Source organism: Squalius cephalus (genome assembly GCF_949319135.1).
Source record: "Squalius cephalus genome assembly, chromosome: 1".
Classification (NCBI taxonomy): Eukaryota; Metazoa; Chordata; class Actinopteri; order Cypriniformes; family Leuciscidae; genus Squalius; species Squalius cephalus.
Window position 1 is genome coordinate 38,982,437 of NC_137122.1, and position 26,683 is coordinate 39,009,119.

The 26,683-nt window shown below is 40.2% G+C and overlaps 1 protein-coding gene across 4 annotated transcripts; it reads right to left on the bottom strand.

Annotated features, from left to right (window-relative positions):
• Positions 1–1,459: 1,459 nt before the first annotated feature.
• On the bottom strand, positions 1,460–26,614 carry setd1a (SET domain containing 1A, histone lysine methyltransferase). Of its 4 annotated transcripts, none has more exons than XM_079875279.1 (21): positions 26,557–26,614; positions 25,445–25,589; positions 25,165–25,263; positions 24,765–25,035; positions 22,990–23,114; positions 19,327–19,580; positions 17,537–19,235; positions 15,837–16,829; positions 15,579–15,749; positions 13,842–13,926; positions 13,368–13,528; positions 12,140–12,176; positions 11,766–11,970; positions 11,625–11,677; positions 9,952–11,288; positions 7,454–7,844; positions 7,036–7,214; positions 6,666–6,776; positions 4,415–4,534; positions 4,127–4,264; positions 1,460–2,003 (listed from the first exon to the last, which is right to left on the bottom strand). In XM_079875279.1, the coding sequence occupies exons 2-21, from the start codon at positions 25,580–25,582 to the stop codon at positions 1,830–1,832; spliced, it is 6,741 nt and encodes a 2,246-aa protein (XP_079731405.1). In that variant the 5' UTR covers positions 25,583–25,589; positions 26,557–26,614; the 3' UTR covers positions 1,460–1,829. The 4 variants fall into 4 exon arrangements, with proteins under 4 accessions (XP_079731405.1, XP_079731406.1, XP_079731403.1 ...); XM_079875280.1 differs by having other exon boundaries at positions 9,952–11,285; positions 12,140–12,179; XM_079875277.1 differs by having other exon boundaries at positions 12,140–12,179.
• Between the last annotated feature and the right edge of the window lie 69 nt (positions 26,615–26,683).

Genomic DNA, 26,683 nt, shown 5'->3' on the forward strand with positions numbered 1-26,683 from the left:
GTAGCTCATACTCTGAAAAATAGGAAAAGAAAAACTGAACGGCAATTATTTTTTAAAAAATATTTTAATGCACCATTAATAAAGGGTCCAACGCATTAATACAAGAGAAATATTGCAAATAATATTAAAACTTTAAATCAAATTAAAAGAAAAAAAAAAAAACAACAAAAACAAAACTGAATGATAGGTATGTACAATTATTTTCTTGCAATGGGAAGTAGGAAAAGGATGAACATATTTACAGACTAGAACCAGTGTGTTTCTACGAGAAACAAACACCTCTACAATATTTACATGTAATTCTTTTTAACTTTTTTGTCCTTTTTTTATGGTTACACTTCAGTGGATCAGTTTTTACTGAAAGACTGCAATAGATCTACATATTTTACAGGTCTTCCTCTCAAAGGAACAGAGTGCTGGCAAGGCCCTCGGACAAAGTGGGTAGGTTGGGGGGGGGGGGGGGGGGAAGCAAAGAAGTAATGTGAACACGTCAAATTATGGCAGAGCAGAGAGAGATAGATGACCAGTGATACAAAGGAAAGAACAGTAGGAACAGACATCCATTTTAGCGACTCTTTGCACATCTTTCAGGGGACTTAGGACACCAATTTTGTGTTCAAATATGCACACGCAAACTCTGATCTTTCAACTAAATGCGCTCTGTGTGTGTATATATACATATTTGTGCAAGCATGTTCTCCTTAGCAGAGAGGAGTTACTAGCCCCAAAGTAGAGTGCTTTATCTCAAAACATATACCCCATTCATTTTTCAGTGGTCCACTAAAATATCAATGGCAAAAGAAAATCCAATGAACAATTCCATCCTTCTGCTAAAATATCAATGTGCGTTTATTTCAGCACACCAAAAAGACGACCACGTCTGTCCTGTCCTTGTATTGCTAAAAACTATTGATGAAAGGGTTATGACTTCATGTAAGGGGTGTTTTAAAATGATGGGAGGTACATATTAACCTCTATAATAACGGTGTTGTAACAACTCATTTATGAAAATAAAATAGCAATGTACAATGTAACTTACAATACTATATAATTTTTAAAGTTATAGAATACCAGCATGTCATGCTGGAAAAGGGGACATTTTTAATTAAGATCGGTTCAGCTCAGAGGAAGTTTTGAAAAGAAATGTGCGTCAAAACAGCTTCATATTAAAATAAAAATAGGCAGAGGTGATTCTACGCAAATAATCTAAAAGAAGGTACAGTGGTAGATCTGACCTAAATGAATGACATGAAAGGACAGGCATCAGAACAGGGATGATAATAAATAAACTAAAATTAATACTCTCTCTCACAACAGGGGTGCAGCATTACACAAGTCTTAAATCCATGTCTTTAGGTAGGTCTTTAAAAGTTGCCCTTGAAAAAAAGACCCAGCACTTTAAGGGTGCCACTGTAATGTGCTGTGCAGAAGTGAGCGGAATATGTGTGTGCGTGTGTGTGTGTGTGTGTGTGTGTGTGTGTGTGTGCGCGCAGCTGATTAATAGCGGTATTTCAAAGCATAGACCTTGGCAAAAACAACACCACCAGACACAGCTGCAACAGGAGGAACGAAATGAGATAAGGGCCTGGGACAGGAGAGAAAAAAAAACTTCACAGATGGAACTCAGGGTGTTGCGGCAGTGCTGAGATCCCAATGACCCTGGACTAAACATCTCGACACTGCGTGTCTGTATAGAAGCTTTTTAAAGAGTCTGACCAAACGTTCTCCCTTCACACACTAACTATGTTTTTGTGCGTTCTGAGAAAAATAGCTTGTGGGCCAGGAAAGCTGATTGGCAAGTCTTGTATTGGGGAAGGACTAGGACACTTTTAGTTGAGGGTTCCTCTGCAGTTCTCCGTGCCGCACAGACATGGGATTTTGTTCTCTTCAATGGGAAACTTGTAATCATACGTGATCTCCTCGTTCACACCGATAGGCTGCTTGGAGTATATGACGATCTTCTTCTGGGACTCGATGGTAATCACTTTGGCATAGCAGTTGGGCTGTGTGAGAGAAGTACATGAAATCATGGATAAATATGGGTTTCTTGAATTACATTCCTTCGCATAGGAGATCTTGATATTTTTTAATGTTACGTTTCTGAGAGTTTGCTCCACTGCATAGCTCTTTGGGGTATGTGTTAAACAAAATCTATGAGCTCATTTTGGGTTGCTGGAGGGGATGATCACCATGGTGCAAACACACATTCCATTGACACATGGAGCAAGAAAAAAAAAAAACATGTATTTTTATTGGCTTTTACAGACTACGTAAAGACCAGACGCAACTTTGAGCAAGTCTTATCAAGCAGTAAATAAGCAAATCCAGCAACTGCATGGCAACAGATAAGATGGGGGACAAAAATCTGCTAATCTGGAAGACCACCTGTAAACATTTATAACGGTGTGAAAGACACTTGGGACAGTCAACAGAATTATTACTGGCACAAAAGTTTATCATTTGCATGTGTTTTTAAAAAGGTACACTGACACTATGTAACTTTTTTTTGTACAAAATTCATTTAAATTCTTTCATTCAAATCCTTCAATCCTTCATTCAAAACTTGTTTTTGTCTTACCCTCATTCACTATGGTAAGCCTATTATAAGAGTTTTAGACTATTTTAGACCTGTCGGGATGGTTTTCGTGGGAAATTGTATAAATACGTCACTCGCCCGTACGCGTCTCGTCATATCCGTAAACAGAGAAAAGTTGATGCATGAATGGTGTGGGAGTGACATAGGTTAGTTGTCACAACGGGCGAGAAAGATTGACATGGAGCATGCTAAATCTGGAGCCTTCGAGAATCAACATTGGCTTGGCTTTTCGGAGATGGTGAGAACGGAAGGATATGAAATGTTGTAAAAGCGGCACGGAGATGGTGTTTTTATCACTCAACAGGTGAGTAGCGTATTAAATTGAACAGATAAATTGTCATATGTAGCTCTCTAACAGAGTTATTGTGAAGGGTCATTTCATTATGATGGTTGTAGCGCTGTGCTGGAATTTATTTTCAAGGCAGTACCATGTCTATTAATGGGTAAAGCTAGTCAGCTTAAGATCCTTTCCATCTAAGCTGGTTATTTCTCTTAAGCCTAGTAGTGAATGTTTCATGCAGAGTAGGATAATCTCCCTTTCTTTTATTAGTTATGAGAAAGAACCATATTCATCCGCACAGTCATGCAAGGCCGAAACAACCAAAACAATGTTCTTCTGCAAAATGCATGCATTTTTGTTTTTTATTTGCAAGAGAGCCAAAACTTGCATAGTGAACCTTTAAGTCTTGCCAAATTAAACACTCAAATGACTTTAAACCATTCAAGTACATGACAATGAGAAAGAGAACTCAATTCAGTACTTGTGTGCTGTCAGATAGTTTTCTGTGCAGACAACAGAAGCGTGTGTGCAGAAAGCCACCTCTCAAACCACGAAAATAATGAATTGAGTTCTTTTTCTTGCACTTGAACAAGCAAATACACACAAAATTGTCAAAATGCATGTCTTGAGCATTCTTGTAAACACAGTTGGTTATGTCTTAAGTGAATGTAAACAATTGAGAAAGAAAACACATGCGTATCAATTTATTGGATCTGTGCATTAGGTCTTAAAGTGACAGCAGCCTAATACTGCTCTGCTGCCAGTGTCCTTAATGTTAATCAAAAAACAAAACACGATGAGAAAAATCACTCACTGCCCTTGACTAAATAATCTGTACCGGAATACTACCAAGTTAACCTTCCTGAAAAACTTAAAGCACTGTTTATTTCATTTGTATCTTTGGTCTATTGTATTTATTTGCGCTATGGTTTGTATTTGTTTATTTGTTCTCATTTAATTTTTGATTGTTCACTTGTCTTTAATAATGTTTTTTCTATATTAGTCAGGCTGGTATCTAAATTTTACCCACTGGCCCTTAAATAATCCTTAGCATTGAGACCTGCATAATCTTAGTTAACATAGTTATTATAGAGCTTCTTCAATTTAATGCTATATTAATGGTTGGTCTATATAAATGTACTCCAAAAACAAGTATCTATTCACACTGGGAGTGGCAGCAATATGTTTATCAGAGGTCATGTGGTACTTGAGATATATGGATATGCTTGCGTCACTAGGAGGGTACTTACCGTGCAACAGTGGTTAATAAACCGAGCCAAGTTGCCACACTTGGTGGCATCAATGATAGTGTCATGGTCGACACGGAATAAGTAGCTGCTCCCGATGCCTTCCTGGGCATATCGCTTCTCTCTATTATCAGCCACCATCTACAATTGAAGCAACAAACACATAATCTATTAACACCAATTCATCAACAAGCACGTATTCCTCAAGAAGAACCAAACTCACTTCCTAGTATAAATAATTTTTCATTTTCAATTCATAGCTGTTAGTTATACTTCAGCTAGAAGGCTCACCTGTCTGATATTCTGTCCCACATATTCAATGACCATCTCATCTGCAGCAATGGGTTCCATGGCAAACAAGCCCCATTCATGGATTCGGCTGCGGCCAAACCTCAGCTTCTTCTTACGGAACTGCAAGCAGAATTCAATCATAAATTTGATGTAAAGATGTATACGATAGACTATGATTACAGGCACAAGAATATTTTATGTACATTAACTAGAATTTAGCCATATACAGATTGAGTTAACTCGATTAAGAAAATATTTTGGTTATTAAATTCTAATTAAGACAGATGCCTGTATTACTCAGAACTTTGAATCACATGCAGACCTTTTAAGGCCCCGATATACTTCGAAATCGAAGAATGAACTGATGTCATTTTGAACAAAATCAAGCCAAATTGAAAATTGTTAGAAGTTCGTTTTGGGAGTTTGAAACTGCATGCCAAAGCGAACTTTCCAGAAAAGTTTGCTACAGCTGGTAAACACCTTTGTATTACCATTGGTCCCCGGCAATTACGTAAGAACATCCGCGAGTGAAATGAGACACTGACACTGTTTTTCATGTTTATTATGGTAAAGCTGCTCGATTTTAAGCATGTGTATATATATATATATATATATATATATATATATATATATATATATATATATATATATATATATATATATATATATATATAAAGGGTGGATTTTGGAATCAAGGTATTAATCAATATTTTTCCTTCTAAATGTCACATGAGTTGCATGAATTCTCTAGTCTTGTGAGATTTTACTTTGTTACAGAAGTTACCAGTGTGATTACAGAAATGTTATTTTCATATATTCTCTAATGTCTGTATTTGACATGAATGCAGTAACAGTGCTTGCTCATTTAGCCCGGCTTTCAGAAATGAAATATGGAAAGATGTTTTGTTTGAGAAAGGTCTTCAACAAGTGTCAATTCACACATCTGTTTTTCTAGGGTACTCTGACAACTATGGTCACAGGGGTCAATGAAGTCTATAGTTTAAGCGACCATCTCTTTGTTAAAGCCTTACTTTCCAGTTAGACTAAAGTGTAGCTCTCCTTGAGAGAAAGAACACATTATCTTGATGTTTTGACAAAACTCTCCTGCTTATAGTTAGAGCCTGGCCAAATCCAACCTAAGAAAAGCTGTGTCGGTGTGTGTATTAGTCTTCTTAGTAACAGGTTAAGGAACCACTGGCATAATGACGGAGTTGTTGTTCGGGACAGGCCGGTGCCCAGTAACCCAAATCTGCGACCTGGAAGGTCATGACGTGCCTAACTTCAGGGTCCGAGTGTCAGCTGCATAATCGATGGAGATATGCTTCAGTCTATCTGTGTAAGTGTGGAAATTACTATGTTTATCTATTTCTTAGCCAATCAGAAACTGCAACCTGAAGCAAGGATGACCCATTAAAAATAAGCATTAATTTCTTAAAAAAAAAAAAAAAAATCATCTTACTGACTGATTGTACAGAAATGACATGAGGGTGATTAAATGATGAGAGACCGAACAATTACCACGTAAAATTTCTGGGCAGGAGCATTCCTATCTGTCCAAACATCAATCTACACACGTTTTTCCAAAACAGACGGACAGAAATAGACATTTTCTCCAAGTAACCACTTGATAAATGGACTGATAAATGCTTTTTACAACAGAATGCACATAAATCCAGCTCGCTGATTATAATCTGGCTTCCCAGTGAAAAATGACATCATCAAAGACCCATAGGATCCTTTGTGAGAAATACCTCCATATCCGCTGTACAATAAACCAACAATGTCCGCCCTTTCAAAAACATACAGAGTGCATTCATTAACTCTTTCCTCTAGAACATGCAATACAGGAGGTCCTAAGATAAGAAATACTTTTAAAGGAACACCTTTTAACTTTGAACACATGAACTATATGTCAAAGAGCTTACAGAGCATTACAACAGCCAAAACCTCTGATAAGGAGCCCGTCAAGGTCAATGGCACAGGAGTCAGCAGACTTTATAAAGCTGTTTGAATGGTATGAATTATTCTACAAAGGGTACAAACAGACCTACCCGTTGAACCTACCTGGCTAGATGCCATCCATTATACGCGCATTACACTTACTGTATGTCAAACATTTAATAGAATGCTATGAATTATGCACTGAAAATCTAAAGGGAGTTTCTGGAATAGGAGTGGTGAGGTCATTGTAATCAAAGTGTTGATAGTATGATCAAGGTCATGGTCGTGTCAACGAACTAAAGAACTTTACCTTCAGCTGGTTCAGTTTCAGCAGGTCTGAGTCCATCACTGCTTGAGTGCCAATAGCACTGAGGAGACGCCTCTGCTCAGAGCGCCTTTCAGACAGCAGACGATTCGAGCCCTGTGACGGACAGAGAGAGTGAGTGAAAGCTGGTCAGATGGATACAAGCTACTGACCCAAACTGTCTACCATACTCATGCTGAACAAAGAAATTAGTCATTTAGTCAAAAATGTATTTGCGTTAGCACAACTACAATACATACGTTTAAATCTAAAATGTCTTCACACAACAAACCCCCCCCCCCCCAAAAAAAACATGAATAAGGCTTTAATTACAAGTTCAACACACATTTAAGTTGTTAAAACAAAGTGAACCTACTGCAGTATCATAGTCCCCAACTTCCTGCACAGTCACTGGCTGGTCTAGCTCAAGGTAGACGTCTTTTTCCTTGCGGCTGATGGCATAGTAGCCTTCACTGCGAGCACAGCCAGTGACATGCTCTCTTAGCTGCCCATCTGCTGTCTTCTTCTTCCGACGGGGGTTCGGGATGTTGGTGAGTGCAGGCAAGAGGTTAAGGGGCAAAACTTGAGCGAAATCAACTGAGAAGGCAGTATCAGAGTTCCCCTTCCCCTTACTCCCTTTACTTACAGTCTTTACTAGGAATTTACACTTCTAGCAAACTCAAATGTGGTATAGTGGTACTGCTAATACTGTTGGCTGCTGTATGACCAATAAAAGCATCTGACTTTGCTTGTATAAACTATACATTTTTGTTCTTAGGCAGCTGTAAGGATATTGGTATGAGGGACCCAGTGTGTGTCATTGAGCCAGTCGGTGCCATGGTCATCTTGCAGCAGTTTTTCGTAGGTGCTCTTCAGGAGTCTCAAATCTTCCTGGTCCAGGCCAGTGTTCCAGATGTCATATAGGATGGTCATCTGCTCAAACTCGCTGCGGTTCTTGTAAGAGGGACGGAGTATAGGATCTGCCACGGGCACGTGTTTGGGCCGCCGCTGAGTCGAAGGGGTCAAGCCGGCTTCCTGAAGAAAAAGTCGTTCGCTCTTTCTAACCTCTTCCTTTTCAAACTCCAGCGATCTCTCTAAACCAAATTCAGAGTCTCCCGAGTCAGAGCTGGAGCTGGAAAGCTCACCAGACTCCAACTGCTCCACATCCACATCTTCTTCGAAATCCTGACAACAGAGTATGTTAGGAAAATGTTAGGAAACAAACAAAATCAACACAAAAGGGGGATATGGGGGACATTCGGCCACTATTTGGCAAACTTATCAGTATTACCCAACATTGCAACAATGCAGAACAGTGGAAAGCAGTTCAAATTCTGTGGGTTTAAAGGACAAACTGTTATATCGCAACAGCCTGAAACATGGTGAAATTATCATAGCAGTTACATCCTAACAAAGCTAAGTGCCTTTAAACTAGGATGTAGAACATTTAGAAAATATGTATACAAACTACCCAAGATGTTGCAAAGTTCCTCTTACAAGGACTAATGTTGAAACTAGTAGGCAGCTTTTTAAGCTTCAAGCCATTTCAATTTAAAATGAGTTAAGTTACCCCTTAAGAAATAGTTGCATTACAAGCAACAAACAAAACGTGCATAAACATACATGCACATCAAACTATTATTGTTGTTTCGCAATCAGAGCAGCATTTATCTGGCCCAAAAACAATGGGATCATCTATTTGAGTGAAAGCGTTAAAAACCAGGGGCCGGTTACACTAGCTAGTCTATGCTGGGCGCAGTTGCGCCTGGTCGTAGTATTAGTTGGTGCAACAGGTGTAAATATTTATCAGAAGGCTGGATGTAGCTAAACCCAGCAAAGAGCTTGTGATTACGAGTCGGGAAGTCGTGATTACGAGCTTGTCTCATTCGAGTGCTTTGTCATCAGAAAGAACAGGAATCATGGAGGTCTTGCCTTTTTTTTGGGGAAATCTTATTAAAGTCAAAATTATATTTAGCATCCCATTCATTGACAACCATATAAACATTCACTGCACAGCAAGAATTACCTACATTTTATCCAGGCCTATTGAAAACTGTTTGATTGTTTCAGTTCAATGTATCAGCTGTTAATGCAATACAATGCGACTAAAACAAACTGAATGTAAAAAAAAAAAAGATATGCTAAATATAATAGGGACGTGCAAAACTAGTCGACTAAATACGGCTGCTGCAGGTCGACTCCAGCCTCGTTTAAACTGCAGGTCTTGATGCCCAATTCTGATTTGATACCTTTATCCAATTTTTTTGACCGTCCGTTTACACGTCCTTTCAACTGTGACCCATATCCGATTCATGTGTTTACACTTGCCATACTATCTGAAACATTGCACATGCTTAAAGGGTTAAATTCTCTTGCACAGATGGACGAACGGGAAATATGATTGATGCTAGCTCTGCGATATAAGCAAAGTTCGCCAAACATCACCATGATTTTGAGGCGGAGGAGGACGAAAAGTGCCACATAGCAGCGTGCGCATATGCTTCAGTTATTGTGTGCGAGAGAGATCTCAGGACTGGCAGGAGCATATTCTGTTTAAATATTGGCTTTAACGAGGAGCAGTGGATCAGACATTTTAGGATGAGCAAGCCAACCTTTGATATGTTGTGTCAATGTTTGTCCACATTCCTCTCCTACGACGACACAACGTTTCATCCCTTTGCAGATGTGCGTCGGGGTTTCTCTCGTCATTAAACCGCGGAGACGTTGCCTTAATGCCTCAGAAAATCCGATCTGCCTGTTTACATGACAGTCGCATTGGCACATATCGGATTTATTTCCACATGAATGAGGCCTGAAACCGATGCGATGCATGCGTTTTTTTCGAGTTTACACCATCATAGAACACATCCCATCTGTGTCACATCTGTGTCACATATGAGCAAAAAATCGGAATTGGGTCACATTTCACTGACAGTGTAAACGAGGCCTTAGAGATACTAGTCATTTACACGTCAAGCTTTTCTTGCGATTTTGACGCCCGTCATGTGTACATACTTTTCACACCCGAGAGGCGTTCAAACCTGGTTGCCGTGGTAACGAATAACAATACCTTAACGTGCTGACTTATGTGGACTAACATTTCTTTGAGGAAATCTATTTATAATATGCTATTAGGTTTGAACTTATTGGTCCTGCCGATTGATTCGGTTGATTTGAATAAACATATCTGTAACTGCTAACATTGCACAATCCTCAGACAATTACAGTAACTGATGTTTAAATGTTAATTCTCACTCAAGTTCTGTAATTAGAACCAGACAGAATCACAAACCTCTAACTTCCGCTTCCTCTGTTTCTTAATCTGTTTCTCCTTCTGTTTTTTAGAGATCTGAAGTTCCTCATTTTCTTTGTCCTTCCTACTTCTCTTCTTGCTCTTCGCTTTCCCCCTCTCTTCCATCTCCATCTCTTTGCTAATTGATCCTTTCCTCTTGTATGGTGGGCCGAGACTCTTGGTCTGTTTCTCAGCCGCGTCCCTGGCTTCGCACAGCAGGCCCAACCCGGAAAGATCCTCATACAGCTCCGGAGCTTCTCCCCTGGCGGCAAGAGCTTCCCCAATGACCTCTTCGGGTGCTTCCTGAACACCGTGCTGGTTGAGGTCTGCAGGAAGCAGGACGGTGGGGTCCTGTTTTGTCCTCTTTTGTGGAGATGTGAGGTGTGGAGGCGCAAGAGTTTTAGAATAGTTGTGCTCCTGCAGGACGAACAGACCCTCTGGGTCCAGGAGTGGTTGACGTGGGTGTGGGGCAAAGAAGTCGCCCTCTTCCTCCTCCAGCTTGTGCTCCTCTGCCTCATCTGAGGTCTCAGTCTCTTCTGAGTCAATATCTGCCTCCGGGTCCATCTTCAGCGCCACATCGGCCAGCACAGACAGGTCAGGCTTAGGGGCAGAGGCCAGCTGCAGCAGGCTGGACACTCCCAGCTGCTCCCTGAGTTTCAGCCGCTGCTCCAGCTCCTCTTCATCCTCTTCCTCCACAGCAGGATGCAGATGAGGGCCAGAAACTGATTGGCTGAGTGTCCGAGGGCGGCCGCGTATGCGACCCTTTTGTGTGGTTGGAACAGGGACGGGGTCCTCATAGGCCATTTTGACCAAGGAGGCATGGTCCAGCGGGAGGTTCTGGACCGTGAGACAGACGGGCACAGGGGGCGTTCTAGGGGAGTCTTTGCCACGTTTAGAGGAGTTTTTGGCAGTGGGAGTTTGTGGAGATGGAGGGGTACCTGGACTCCTTTTGGGCTCATCAGGCCGCAGGGAACGCACTGGTGGAGGGACAGTAAGAACAGCGGAAGGGGAAGCAGGGGAAGTCAGGGCGTTACTTTCACTGGGACGAGAAGCAAATGGAAGGAGCATTGGGGTGGGTTTGGAGGCGACGGGTGGAGCAGCTGCTGTGGGTGTGCTTCCGGGAGAAGTGGAAGTAGGAATGTCTGAAGCTTGTGAGACAGGAGTGGGAGATGGAGAGGGAGCAGAAGATGACAGAATGGGGGGCTTGACCTCGCTTTCTTCCATTGAGAAAGAAACTGTCTTGCGCCGTTTCTTGAGTGGGGGGAGGAGGAGGATAGGGGAAGAAGGCCGGGGATATGGAGATGATGAAGGCACAGCTGTAGGCGTTTTCTCTTCTTCTGGTAGTTAAAGAAAGAAATAAAGTGAACACAAAACTTAATATTTTTGAAAATAAAAATCAGGAGTTTCAAACTATTATACAACTGCTCATTAAAGGGATAGTGCACCAATTTTTTTTTATTCTATCATACTTTACTCACTCTCATGTCATTCCAAACCTGTATTGACTTGAATACAACAAGAATGTTGTTAAGTGTTTCCATCATTGTTCAAAACATCTTTTGTGTTCAGCAGAAGAAAGTCATACAGATATGGAATGACATGAGGATGAATAAATGCTGACAATTTATTCTATAACTTTAATTCCCTAAAAAACAAAGTGATCTTTAACTGACCAAGTTTGACCTCCGCAGCAGTAACTGATGACTGGTCAATGCTGGCTTTGTCCCTGTAAAAAACAGACATGAGTCAGGTGAACTTATCAGTCCACCGACACAACACTTTTCATTTGCAACGGTTCTCACAGAGGGACATACCTTTCACCCTTTTCTTTGTCCATAGCTACACTGTCCATTGTAGACTCGTCCATTGTATCCAAAGATTCGCTCTCTGCAGCCTGCTCACCTTCCTCTTCATCTTCCTCATCAGAGGAGGAAGACGATGCCGAGGAGGAGGATGATGAGCTCTCAGAAGAAGAGGAAGAAACGCTCTCATCATCACTGTCTGCGCTAAAGGCTTCATCTGAGAAACATGAGCAATAGAGAAAATAGTTGGAAATCAAAAACATTGCTCTACAAGATATGATCAGATATACATATAAAAGCCTAAAATTGTTGTGATAATGTGCACATAGCAACAAGAGCCCAAATGAATGAGCACAGTATGAAAGAAAAACAAGGCGCCTTCATACCTTCTGACTCATCCACTTTGTCACTGTCTTCATCCTCCTCCTAAACATAAAACATGAGGAGTCACCAGTCACAATAATGACAATACCATGCCTGAACTCATCTGATTGAAATTCCTCCACAGCACTTGACGAAAAGAAGAAATGCTGCCATCTAGCCATTATTTAATGAAAAAAAAAACAACAAGTAGAACAGAATATATTCTGCAAAAAAGGGAGAAATTCTTTCATATTTCAAACCAAAAATTTACAATGGCAATGCTCTCAGTAAAAAGCTAAATAACTATTGACCTAGATAGCCTTTTTTGCCTTCATGGGCATCCCACAATGTATAGTGACACTATATGGGAGAAAAAAGATAAATAAAATATAGTAAATAAATATTGAGCTGTCAGTCAAGAACAGTTAAGTATTCAAATATCTACTTTATCTAAAGAGATGAATCTAATTGTAATGTATTTTATGTATTTCTGCATTAAAATTATTAGAACAAATATATAATCAAAATATTATCATTATGATATTCAATTTTTTTTTTACATAAAATATGAATTTCTCAATTTATAAGGTTGTTCAGATACGTTGGTTCAATTCAATTTAGAACAGATTTGTTATGGTTAATTAAAACTATTAAAAAAAAAGTATAAATCTGAAAATAAAATATAAATATTAGATGAAAAACTTTAAAAATGGAAATGTTGCCTTGGAAACTAACTAAAAAAAATAAGTTTAGTAAAAACTAAAACTGAAGCTAAATAGAAATATATAAAACTAACAAGAAAAATACAAAAAGCACATAACACTACTAAAACTAAAATTAAAATGAAACCTGAAAATGTAAAAAATAAAGCTAATTCAAAAATAATAATAAATACTACAATAATATTTAAATTATATTAAAATAACACTGATTTAGAATGATTCACCAGGAGATCAGAAGTCAGTAAATTGACTTTGAGCACATGAGCTCTGTGAAACGTTCGCAGAACCCAGCTCAAGTGAAGAGGAGCCTTTTAACTTGCCAACTCTTAACCAACAACAACTGCTGTGTGCTTGGCTAAAGGCATGCATTTTAAAAACATAATGAGCCTCTGCAATTCTCTGGTGCAGGCCATGTGAGTGGCATTCTTTGCATAATGCTCAAGTTGCAATGAACTAATGGAACGCTCTAAACCAGCCTGTGTCCACTACTACACACAAAAAGGACAGATTTAATGACATACAAACCAACCTTCTCAGAGGAACCATCTGATGTTTCTTCTCCCTCGCTGTCTAGGTCGTATGGCTTACGCGCCTTGGCTCTGCTCCTCCTCCTGGCTGCTCCTCTGTCTGCCACACGCCTCTCCTCTGTTCTTCCTGTAGCAGTGTCTGCAGATTTCCCCTGATAGGAGTCTGAAAGAGAGAGAGAGAAAGATTGTACATAGCAAGGAAGTGTATATATATATATATATATATATATAGAGAGAGAGAGAGAGAGAGAGAGAGAGAGAGAGAGAGAGAGAGAGAGAAAGATTGTACATAGCAAGGAAGTGTATATATATATATATATATAGAGAGAGAGAGAGAGAGAGAGAGAGAGAGAGAGAGAGAGAGAGAGAGAGAGAGAGAGAGAGAGAGGTTATAAAAGTATAATAACGTAAACGTCAAAAAGAGAATTTCTGTGAGTTAATGCAAGCTCTAAAACAGCATGAGGAGAGGACCATACCTTCATCTTCCTCATCGGCTGGAGTGGAAGGCCTGACCTTCAGCTCATCACCCTCGACAAGCTCCTGAGGCTCCTTCCTCTTAACCTGAAGAACACATTCCTCATTAGTAACATCATTTTATATAAGATTATTTTCAAATCAAGGTAATGAAGTGTGCCTGCCTTGTTAAACCATTCAATTTTAAGTATGGTTAAGTATCTGCTTAAGTCAGGCAGGATGTATTGATTGTTGTTTCCTGGTCCAAGTGGTCTGTTCCACTACTCTGTCTCAACAGACGTTTTTGAGTACTATTCATTTATAGCATACCTTTAAGCTAAGATTTTAAAAACTCAGGGTGTACACTACAGTCTCTGGGCTCACAGCGTCCCGGACAACAATATTTTAACAATTCAGAAAAGATTAATCACTGACTAGCCAACAGAGATTTTGCTATGGATATAAAGGCTAAGATTATGATTTTTCTATCTGTATGTATTAGGGGTGTAACAATACCCTCATGTCACGATTCGATACATATCACGATACTGAACTCACAATACAATATTATTGCAATACTTCAAGACAAAGTTAGGAAGATGAAGAGGAAGGTGAGCAGGCTGCAGAGAGCGAGTCATTGGATACAACTGTTGATTAAAATGCTAAATTTGATTTTACATTGTGGGTGTAAATGAATAGGCTTAGACTTGGTGCTGGTATCCCAATGCACAGGACAATTGTGACACCAGAATAAAAATATTTATGATTCTGAAGCTGAAAATACAGAATCATTTTAGACGAATATGTTTGCACTCTGTCACTGACTAGATATGTTTAAAATAATGCAGGCCACTTTTTACTGGTAACATAAGGACCCACAAATATTCCCCCATTGCATTATTATACATTTTTTCAACATCATATATAGTAGTTTAATGTAGTACCGACACTAAAACTCTGTAAACCTTTTTTTTTCCCCTCACACAGAAATTTTCATTTTGGGTGAATTATACACAATATATATTGTCATTATCCATGATACATTTTGATGCATTTTTGTATTGCGATATATTGTTACAACATATATTGTTACACCCCTAGTATATACTAGTATTATTTGTCATTTGCTTTTGTGATTGATAAAGCATTTGGACCGTGGTGATGTCAGACTTAACTGGATATTGGCAGCTGAATTGGTATCAGGCAATAAATGTGACATTTTCAAATGTTTTTGGTATTACTTAACCCAACAAGATTTTTTTTTTTTTGTCGGCCTACCTATAAAATAATGTTCTCTGTTGTTTGCAAATATGGATCCGTTTTGAGCTTCGGTTGATTTTATTAAACATTTGTCCTTTTGCAGACTGTATGCAACCATGTGAGTTGTATTTGTATCAAAACTATGACCATGAGGAGAGAATAATTAATATATGCCTGCACTATTTCTGTCAAATGGACGATTATGAATAATTATGTCCAAAATAATCATTTTTATAATTATTTATGTAAATTAGCCCTAGAAAACCTACAATGTTTTTCTTTAACATGTATTGGAGGTCATTTGTTTTGTGTAGATATATTCATTCATTTTAACATGGTGATTGCATAAAGGGTAAGGACTGGTTCAAGACCAATTTGAAAGTTCCATTTAACGGCCACTAGGGAGTGAAATTCAATGAATATCAGATGTATGTGAATATAAGAGACAGTGGAAAGGCAATTTAATTTTTAGATGTTTAAGAGGTGGTAAAGTCAGGCACCTTAAAAGAAGGCAAGCGCAAGGCTCCCCGCAAGGAGAAACCCTCCATGCCTCCACTCTTGGCCCAGTCTACCAGAGACATAAGTGGCTCTCGAGGTCGGTTGCTGGTCTTCTCATCCTTCTTGTCTTCCTCGCGCACCACCGCAACTCCCCGCATGGCTGTCTGGAATGGCTGTGCAGACGAGAGCAAGAGGTGGCATGGTTGAAAGAACAATGTAGGTAATTCAAAACAAATATGAAGAAAACTCTCTGATGTTACCTTAGCTTTTCTTTCCTTGCGGTCCCACCACTCATCAAAGGTGCCAAAGGCGACGTTCTCCACCATCTTGCGGTTCAGGTCCCTCTGCATGATGTTCTTCATCTCCTCAATCAAAGCTGCCAGTACCTGCTGCACTACGGCCTCGCAGGGGTTGTGGCCCATTATGGCCATCTGGTCACCTGCCGCTGCGTACAGCTCTCCATCCACACCAGGCACTGTGCCGAAGCCAGGTGGAGGATAGTGGGAAGGAAACTGCTGGGGTGGTAGGTGAGGAGGCCAGGGGCTGTGGGGAGGAGGGATGGCATGATGATGCGGAAGCTGGGCGGCGTGAGGGTCCGGGTAGGCGTACGGTAAGTGAGGAGGGATGTAGCGGTGGTCCTGGTCGTAGTGGGAGGCAACATTCCCATCTTGGTCCATGTATGGGTGGTGCGGATGTACATGTGGAGGGGGAATTGAATGGAGGTGATATGACGGGGGATATTCAGAGGCAGGCGGGACTTCTCCAGGTGGTGCCGTAGTGCTGTTGGAGGAGGCCATTCGCATCTGGTGGAGACGACTGAGCATGTGCGTCTGCATCTGGAATGACATGGGCACTCCACCACAATACTGGCTCATGAGCTCCATGGAGCTGGCATAGTCGTACATATGGTGCGGCAGCGGAGGAGGGTACTCCGGGTGCAGCTCCATGTGAGGAAGCGGAGGAGGTATGCCAGGTGGCGGAGGTGGCTGCAGGGAGAAGCCGGGCAGAGGCGGAGGAGGGAGGTGGGGAGGGTAAGACGGAATGGGCAGAGGTGGCATGGTGGCGCTGAAGTGCTGGCTGGTGTCAGGAGCGGGGCTTGCAGAGGGGTCTGGAGTTTGTGAGGGGAGGGCAGATTGCGAGGAGGTGGCTGGTGAAGAGGACGAAGAGGCAGCGGGATGGGGTGTCGCTGTGGTGATGGCATTGTCATCTTCATCTGATATTTCCATATCCTCCCCAGAGGAGTGAGGAGATGGCTGAGGAGAAGAGATTGTGAAGATTGCAGTTTAAACACTGTGTGAGAGGAGGACATTTTCAAGCTTGAATCAAATATATAGGTGCAACGAAACTGAGAAATAATACTCAGATACTGCGCAAAGGAACATGCCAGAGACAACTAGAGCACACAAAAAAAAAAAAAGAGCAAAAGCATGTCAGTTTTTACTTCTGTTAGCTTACTGGTTCATTTACCGCATGTCAGAATTACTATAGTTATAAAAAATAAAATGTCAGCAGCTTCAACAGATAAAAGGATAATTCAACAAAATTTTAAATTCTTTATTTACTCACGTTCATGTTATTCTAAACCCATTAGACTTTTGTTCATCTTTGGAACACAAATGAAGATTTTTTAAATATCGACGATACTCAAAAAAGAACGGCTGAGCTTCCTTTTAACATATTTGTAGCATATTTGTCAAAGGCTGTATGGCAAATCTAAGAAAAATAAGTAAAAACTCAAACAGTATTTTGGCCTCTGGAGATAAAACGACTAATACAATATTTAGCCCAGTGTTCGGCTAGTACCACACTTCTGCAACTCCAACCAGATGAGATCCACATCACAATATAATCAATGCTACCTGTTTCTTAGTTTATTGTACTGACTCAATATTTTCCTGCAATCCAAAAAAAAGAAGCTCATAGATCCATAATCCATCCAAATGTAACTGGGGGGACTCACCTGTGTCTCTCCATTGTATGTGGGTGGGGTATGTGGAGCCCTGTGTGTATCAGAGGTTGTGTGCTCTTCCTGAGGTGGCGGCATTTGGCCCTGAAGAGACTCGGACACTAAACCGTGCATGGCAGGAGTGGAGGAGGCCACCTCTGGAGGAGTTTTCCTGCCTTCACTTACTCCACCACCTTGCCTCTTGCTCCTGCTGCGACGTCCATCTTTCTCTCCTCTCCTCCTCTGTTGGCATCCCTCCGTCTCTCCTTGTCTCTTGTGACTAGGTCGTTCTCCATTCTCCTCTCTGAGTTTGTTCCCACCTCCATCTGTGTTCTCGTCTGTTTTTCCTCTCTCTTTGTCCTCCTTCTCATCGTCCTCATCATCTGAGGCAAGAAAGGAAAACTTGGCCTTTTGTTCCTTCAGCAACATCTCAATACGTGAGTCCAAGCTGCTGCTGTGGTGCATGAACGGCAGGCTCTCATTAGTGGAGTCTGGTTCCGGGGAGGAGTCACGTTGTGGAGGAGGCGGAGAGAGGGATGCTGTGGAAGAGGGGAGGTGGTGAGGCAGGGAGGTTGAAGACGGGGAGGTGGAGGACGACGGTACGGAGGCGTGGGGAGGCGAGGAGGTCGGAGGCGGATGGGGTGGTGTGCTGGGATGCCGTTTAGGTTTGGTCCACTGCTCTTCTCGGATGGGACTGTCCTGGCCGAAATCAAGAGAGCCAAGGGTTTCGGCCACAGCGGCCGCGATGACGGAGGCCGGCGGGAGGGGAGGAGGTGGAGGCGGCGGCGCCAGGGGTGTGTGGTGAGAATGAGCACGGTAGTCATTGTCCATACTACCTCCCATTGCAAAACCCCTCTCGCCGGCACCTTGCTGAGGATGAAAGGCCGGTGAGGGTTCCAGCCGGGAGGAGGAAGGTGTGTCGTAGGGGGACAGGTCTTTAGATGACGAGTATCCTCCATAAGAGGAGGTGGCAGAGGGAGGGGAGAGGCTGTTGGATGAGTTGTGGCTGGAGTTTGAGTGGCCTCCGTAACGCGGATCAGAGCTGTTATAGTCTCCTTCTCGGTCTCGCTCCCATTCACGGTCTCTGCTACTCCTCCGCCGACTCGACCCACCTCCACTGCTGCTGTGGTGGTTGTGGGAGTGATGGTGGTTCCGGTGCCTTCCGTGATCTCCTGAGCGGGAGCCTGAACTGTCCCGCCGGTACCCCCTGCCGTCTCTGTCCTCTCGCCGGTCGGGATGATGCGAGTGGTGCGAATGGTAGGATTTAGAGGTGGATGAAGAGTTAGTATCCTGTTGATAATGGTAAGAGGAACGACGGGAGCTTATCCCGCCTCCATAGCGCCCTCCTGAGTCTCTCTCTCGATCCCTGTCCCTGTGACCCCTATCTCTGTCTCTCTCTCTGTCAGACAGAGGAGATGGCTCAAACTGAGGCCCTGGAGGTGGCATGGGTGGATGTAGCGGCATGTGCATCCCTGAACCTCCAACATTGGGATACGGATAGGGAGGTTCATTAGGTCTGAAAGGTGCAGATGAAGGATATCCCGGCCGACCCCTGTGGAACACAGAGGGTTCTTGTGGAGGTGGAGCATGTAGGTCATCATGAAAGCGAGGGGGCTTGAATCCTGATGATGAAGAGACCGCTGAAGAGGAGCAGGAGGAAGATGGAAGCATATCCTGCTGGGGATAACTCGGAGCGCTGGTATATCCACCATGCCTGAAAGAAAAAAAGAGGGGATGTTTTTTTCAATTTGCTAAAGAAGCTTAACCAAGGAAATATTCCTTTTAAATGTAAATTAGGCACCAACCTGCCCACAGAGTAGCCCGAGTCCTGGGAGAAAGGGGTCCCAGAGCGAGGGGTATAAGGGGTGCCCCCACCCTGTGAAGAAGCAGAGGAACCCGGTGTATAGGGTCCCCCCATTGAGGATGGAGGGGTATCTAGGCGCTGTTCTCCGAACCCAGTTTCCACAGAACAGGGGGTGGTGCTGCCAGAGTTGAGAGGCGCAGCAGCAGCAGGAGCTGCCGTCTGGTCTGTGGAGAGCCTCCGTCGGATATCAGACGACTAATAAAAGAAGACAAGAAATAACAGCATTTAGAGAGGATAAAAAAAACAATTTTTATTTTTTATTTATCCTTTATTTTACCAGGATAGTCCCATTGAGATATAAAATCTCTTTTTCCAGGAAGTCCTGGCCAAAATGGCAGCACAAAAACTTTCACATAAACAACAAACAAACAGAAAACTCAGAATCCTACATAAAATTTTATCCAGCACTCATAAAAAAACAACAAAAGCTACTTAACAAAACATGCACACGTTTCCTTTAAATTGGTCAGTAAGAGATTTTTAAAAACTTTTAAAGAGGGGAGTGTTTCTATCATTATTATACTCTGCAGCTCATTCCATAACCAGGGAGCATAGGAAGAGAAGGCGGTTTTACCAAGCTCTGAACGTACTCTAGGAACCTTTAAAAGCAATTTAGCACTAGATCTAGTGCTGTAATTAAAGGTGTAATAAGATAAAAGACGACAGATATAAATTGGTAATTTGCCTAACAATGCCTTAGCAATAAACATCAACATGTGTATTTTTCTCCTTTGAAACAAACCAACCCACCAATTCATACAAGGTACAATGATGAGTGCGTGAAGAGGCACTCGTCACAAAGCGTAAGGCAGCATGGTATACACAATCTAACTTTTTTAGAGAAGATGAACTTGCATGCATATAAATCACATCACGGTAATCTAATACGGAGAGGAAACAACTTTGAATAATTCTCTTTCTTGCTTCAAAAGGAAAACTTTTCTTTAAACGAAAGAGGAAACCCAGTTTTGGTCTAAGCTTTTTCAAGAGATTTTCAATATGTACATTAAAACCTCATTTTTCATCTAGCCATACGCCTAAGTATTTATAAAAATTTACTCTTTCTATACAGTCCCCTTCTAAAGTTAAAATCGGGCAATCTGTTTTGATGGAACCACGGGTGAAAAGCATATAATTTGTGTTTAAAACCAATTTAAAACTTGACAATGACAGTGGCAAAGACTGAAAAGAATCTTGCAGAAACTCTATGGCTTGGTTCAAAGAATGTGCTACTGTGTAAATGATTGTGTCATCAGCATATAGATGAATTCTAGCAGGGCTTATCCCACAACCTATGTCATTGATATAAATAGAAAATAAAATTGGTGCTAAAACAGAACCCTGTGGGACACCTTTTTTAATTGTTTGTTCTGCTGAAATAAAATTTTCAACTGAGACACACGGAGTTCTTTTGGATAAGTAATTATTAAACCAATTTAGAGCTGTTTCACTAAAACCCACACAACTAAGTCTCTGCAAGAGTAGTTTGTGACCTACAGAATCAAACGCTTTGGAGAGATCTACAAATAAACTGCACAATGCTGTTTACTAGCCAAACATTTAATAATATCATTTGTGACCAGCATGGCTCCTGTTATAGTACTGTGACCTGATCTAAAGCCTGACTGAAATTCATTTAAAATGTTATTTTCAGTTATAAACTGTTTTACTTGATCATTTATAAAAGATTCAAATACTTTTGCCATCATCGACAATCTTGAAATCGGACGGTAATTATTCATCTCAGATGGATCACCACCTTTTAACAAAGGTAGAATCATAGCCGATTTCCATACCCGGGGAATGACATTTGAATTTAAACTTAAATTTAAAATCAAAGTGATGGGCTCTGTTATAAGATCTGCAGCAATTTTTAAAAAGGCTTTACCACAAATTGATTGGGTCGACTTCCAGAAATTAGTCGGATTGTTCAAATTTTCATTCATCATATTTATGTAAAAGTCACATTTAGATTTTGTTTACCAATTTTGTACAATTATTTCTTATTGTCCTATAATTTACCCAGTCCATATTATTATTTGTTTTCTTTGCTTTAGCCCATGCATCATCTCTATTTTTTATAAAGAAGATATTGACTCATTAAACCATGTTTGTCACATATAGTCAAAAAAGTACATTTAAAATACTCCCATGCTATTTCAACATCGGGTATCTGTGAAACAACATATAAATCACTGTTATAAATATCTTGGAGAAAGGCTTGATTGTTAAATTGTCGTTTTAAGATAAAACGTGGATTACTCTTTGGAATCCTGCAATTCCTTACACATACTATTGCACAGTGATCACTAACATCATTACAAAAAACTCCAACCGCAGAGAATCTATGAGGAGCATTAGTTAAAATAACATCAAGTAACGTGGATTTAACTAGATATTTATGATTTAACCGGGTGGGTAAATTTATCAATTGATCCAAACAAAGAGTCCCAAACCAATCCCAGTATAAATCCCTGAGTAAAACCAGCTCTGATTTAGTCCAGTTATGGAGAAGGTCCGTAAGTGAAGTAATAGCTTCACTTAAAGCCGAAGGAGGACGATAACTTCCAACAACGATGATATCTGGACCATTTAAAAAAAGTAATTTAATTGCTAAAAGTTCAAAACAGTTTGGTTTGCTGATGGATAATATACAAGTGCAGTTTAGCTTAGACTTAATATAAACGGCAACTCCACCACCTTTTTTTGTTCGATCCGATCTAAAAACATTATATCCCTCAATATATATCATAGTATTGGGAATTGACTTATTTAACCATGTCTCCGATAAAACAATAATGTCAGAGTTCGTTGAATCAGCCCATATTCTTATAAGTCTATTTTGTTTACCAGACTGCGTACATTGAGGTGAAAAAGACGCAAACCACTACTAGACTTGAACTCAGCAGGAGTTTGAAATAAAAATTAGTGATGCATATTATCGGTTATTGTTAAATGTATTGGTTGATATTGTCCATATGTGATTTTTACATTTATGATATTCACTGTCATTTAACACAAACAAAAGTCAAAATTCTTTAAAAACACTATAAATTAATGATATTTCAGACTGCAATTGTTTGTAGTGTTTTACTTTTCACTTACGTTAGTGAGCGAATGTGATCAAAAGTGACAAAAGACATTTATCATGTTACAAAAGATTTTTATTTAAAATAAATGCTGTTCTTTTGAATTTTCTATACAAAGAATCCTGAAAAAAATGAATCACAGGTTCCACAGAAATATTAAGTAGCACAACCGTTTTCAAATACACAGAAGAAGCGATCTCCCCTATCTTCTGCAGAAACAGTTTTCCTCTGCACTGTATTTGGAAACTCTCAAGAATGCACTGTAAGAGGCTTGATAGCTCTTTGTCTTTCACAAATTTGTGGTTCACCCATGACCATGATAATAACACAGGCATGGGTATTTGAGTGACTGTAATGTGTAGAATAACCTACAAGTCAGCTCAATCCAATGAAGGCCACTGTGCTTCAAGGACTCCAAGAAATGTTGGCTGGTAACCGCACACAGTGGCATCACTTATGGGAAAGCAAAGCATTCTTTCCAGTGTAGCTGAGCTAAGATTTGTTTGTGTACTCACCGTATCCGGCTGTGTTGGGGCTGGGGGCTGAAATTTCTCTGTGAGAGCTTTGCCTCCAGTCGGCACTGTCTGAGGGGTGTATGAGCCACTCACTATCAAGTCATAGTACTTCATCCTCTGTTGGCCTAGAAAAACATGCACACAATTTGAAAGTTTCATATTTTCATGAAACAACGAGATGGCAAGATATAAACAAGCATTATTCTAAAATGTGTTTTGACATTTCTATGCAAACAGGAATGCACACATTACAATTTTATGTAAATACTTGTACAATAAATAAAACTAAAATCAAACATTTTAAATGCTACAAATAAATTCTTCTCTGACATCAGAACGCAAACAAAATAAGTAACATAATATAAATAACAGCTTTAGAAAGGAGCACGAGTTTGTCCAAGTTGTCGGGGATGAGTGAGCTCCGTGACTTGCTCACGGCCTTTGAGAAAATGCACTCCAATGGAGAGGATGTGGAAGCTAAGTTAGAAATTTCGTGCAGTAAACAGGATAATAATTTAGCTTCCACACTCCGCATGAACACTTGGATATGGCCTAATATTAGCGCACATTTAACTAGGTTATCGTTAACATTAGAGCAAGCAGCCATGTAAAGTGGCTAACATTAGGCTACTACATACATATTTTAAATGATAAGTTTGAGGTCACATGTCACCTTTTTGTGGTCATTCTTTCCCACACTTTCGATTTTCTGCCCGACATATTACCGCATGGACCAGCCGTGTTAACGATCTGTCACTGCATGACTTCGCCAAATCCTTGGAGCTTTTTCTTCGACTACCCGACTAATTAAAATTGAGTCTACCAAGCCTCTTCTCATTGACTAACGTTTAGTCGACTATTAGGGAGCAGACCTAATTTTAAGTGAGCATTAGATGACGGAAAAGGTCATCTAAATGTAAAAAGGGGGGAAATGAGTATGCAGAATTAAATATCCAATATTGATCGATACTAATAAGTAAAAAAAAAATTTTTTATATCCCCTGATAACCAATATATTTTGAATCAATACTGGCAAGAGACACAACACATTGTTTTACTATCAGTGTTTTTCAAATTTACTCAACATCTAAATAGACACTTCTAATTCAGCTCAAACTTGTATATTTTATACCATATTAATGCTTGTCAATTATTTTTTGCAAATAGACTATTTTCTTCTAAGATAAGAATTTTCAAAGACTCGATTCAAACAAACTGAAAACTGGTAAGCACAATGTAATAAGCCAGTCATTTCTTCTACATTTTAGTAAGCAGAAGATATATACAACCGTCCAAAAGCTAAAACAGAAATATTGTAAAATATAATTAATTTAAAAGAATGATTTTCTATTCTAATATATTTAAAAATATGATTCATTCCTGTGATGGAAAAGCTGACTTTTCAGCATCATTACTCTTCAGTGTCACATGATCATTCAGAAATCATTGAAATATGCTGATTTGATGCTCAAAAAACTATTATTATTATAAATGTTGAAAACAGTCATGCTGCTTAAAATTTTCATGGAAACCGGGATTCATATATCAAGTTCAAAAGAACAGCATTTATTAAAAAAATCTTTTGTAACATTATAAATGGCTTAACTGTCACTTCTAATCAATTGATTGTATTTTTGGCTAAATAAAAGTATTAATTTAATTCGAAACAAAAAAAATAAATCTTACTGACCCCCAACTGTTGAACGGTAGCATATATAGAAAGTACTTACAGAATATTAATGATCAAAGACAATAATTTAAAGAGAGAGACGCACCTTTGATATCCAGCTGGACATGGACAATGTTTCCCATGACAGAAGTGTTGTGCAGGTGTTTGACAGTGTCTTTGGCCCCTCTAGTGCTGGTGAAGAGGACGCGGGCCAAGCCCAAGTGCTTCCGGGTCTTGGGATGAAACAGAATCTCCATTTCCTCAACCTCACCAAACTTGGCGCACATCTCCGCCAGGAACGGTTCCTTGATGTTATCATTCAACCTTGCAAATGTCACTTCCTTAAGTGGTATAGGGCCTACATAATACTCATCCAACTATGACAAAAAAAGGGAAATTAAGAAATGTGTTAGCATGCAGAATACAAAAAAAACACAACAAACAAGAACAAAGAGCTCACCAGAAAAGAAGCACGATACATTGAAATGTTAAAAAGAAAAGCATACCTTAAATTTGGGCACTGGCAGCGACAGCTCAGTGTGTCTAGACCAGATTCTGCGGGGTCTTGGATCGCGCAAGTCCCCCACAGGTGGGAATCCTGAATCCTAAAAATAGGCAGAACACACAATCTTTACATAATCAAATATCCATACACAAAATGTAAATATATATATATATATACATTTTATTTTTTAATGAACAAGCCAGTTCAAAGAGAGAATTATAGGCTGACTCCTTGCTCTGTTTTTTTTTTTTTTGGTTAGAAGTACATATGCATGTCCATACCGGTACACTAAAGTGAATCCCATCATATCTGTAGATTTTCTGAGCAACCCGTCGGAGAGCAGGGTCTTGTACAAGCTTATAGCTCTTCCATTGCAGACTGAGAGTTCGCTGAGTGTCCGCCCCGCTGTCCGGATCCATGCTATCACTGCAGAGACAGAGAGGAGACTGAGATGTTGTGCAGATGCTCACATCACTCAATGACTCATGTTGAAGTCGCAGCGAGAAGAGCTTTTCACTTATGGCTCATTTACTTCACCAGGCAACCAATCTGACCGTGTCCACATGCAGAACAGCCACTAACACTTTCATCTTGAAGACTTGACAGTGTAATCATTAGAACAATGACAGCAAACAATGGAAAAAAGCAACATATTATACAGTTGCACATGAAAAGTTTTCACTTTCTTTAAAAAACAAACACAAAGAGGCCTCTATTTAGGGAGCTATAATTCGTTGTCACCTCTTTATTATGACATTCTCTAATATTTTGTTTTCAACCTGACAAGCTGATCTGACATCCCTTATATCCGAGTTAAAATGTTACATTTATCATATATTAAAGTGTAGGAAATATGAATTCGACTTACTGCTGCCTATTACACAGTAATAAGCAAGAAGAAATGCGGTTATAATGTAAAATGCATTATCTGACATATCGACTAGCAACAACAACAAGCTAACATAATAAACACTGAAGCTGCTAGCCGCACACAGCGCGAGCAAGCTAAAGTTCAACTTAAAAATTATGTGTCAGGGCAAATGCCAATTACTTCTAGCAAACGAATCGACACAAATTTCCGATACCAAAATGAATTATTCCTACACGGTGTCTGAAAACACTCACACAACGGAGAGCGCGTCTTGAGGAGGTTTGCCCGCTCCGACAGCCGCTAGCTCGCTACAGCTAGGCCTGTATCGGACGGGGAAAAACAGACAATCCTTAGTTAAAATCTAGCTCCGTTTTGATGTGTGCGCCCTAAATCTGATGTAAAACGGTGTCGCTTGTATTCCGGTGCAATATCGATGCGACAAAATTCTTTAAATTCCGCCAGAAAATGAAATGTACTATAAAAGAATAACATAATACAGTAAGCGGCCATCGCGTAACTAACCTGAGAGCCTCGCCTGCTCGCCATCAGTCACTAGAAATATTTAGCCTTTGCATTGGCACTCGTACTTTCCACATAATTCACGACTATGTGGCTTTGCTATACATTATTTGTTCAATTATGTTACAAT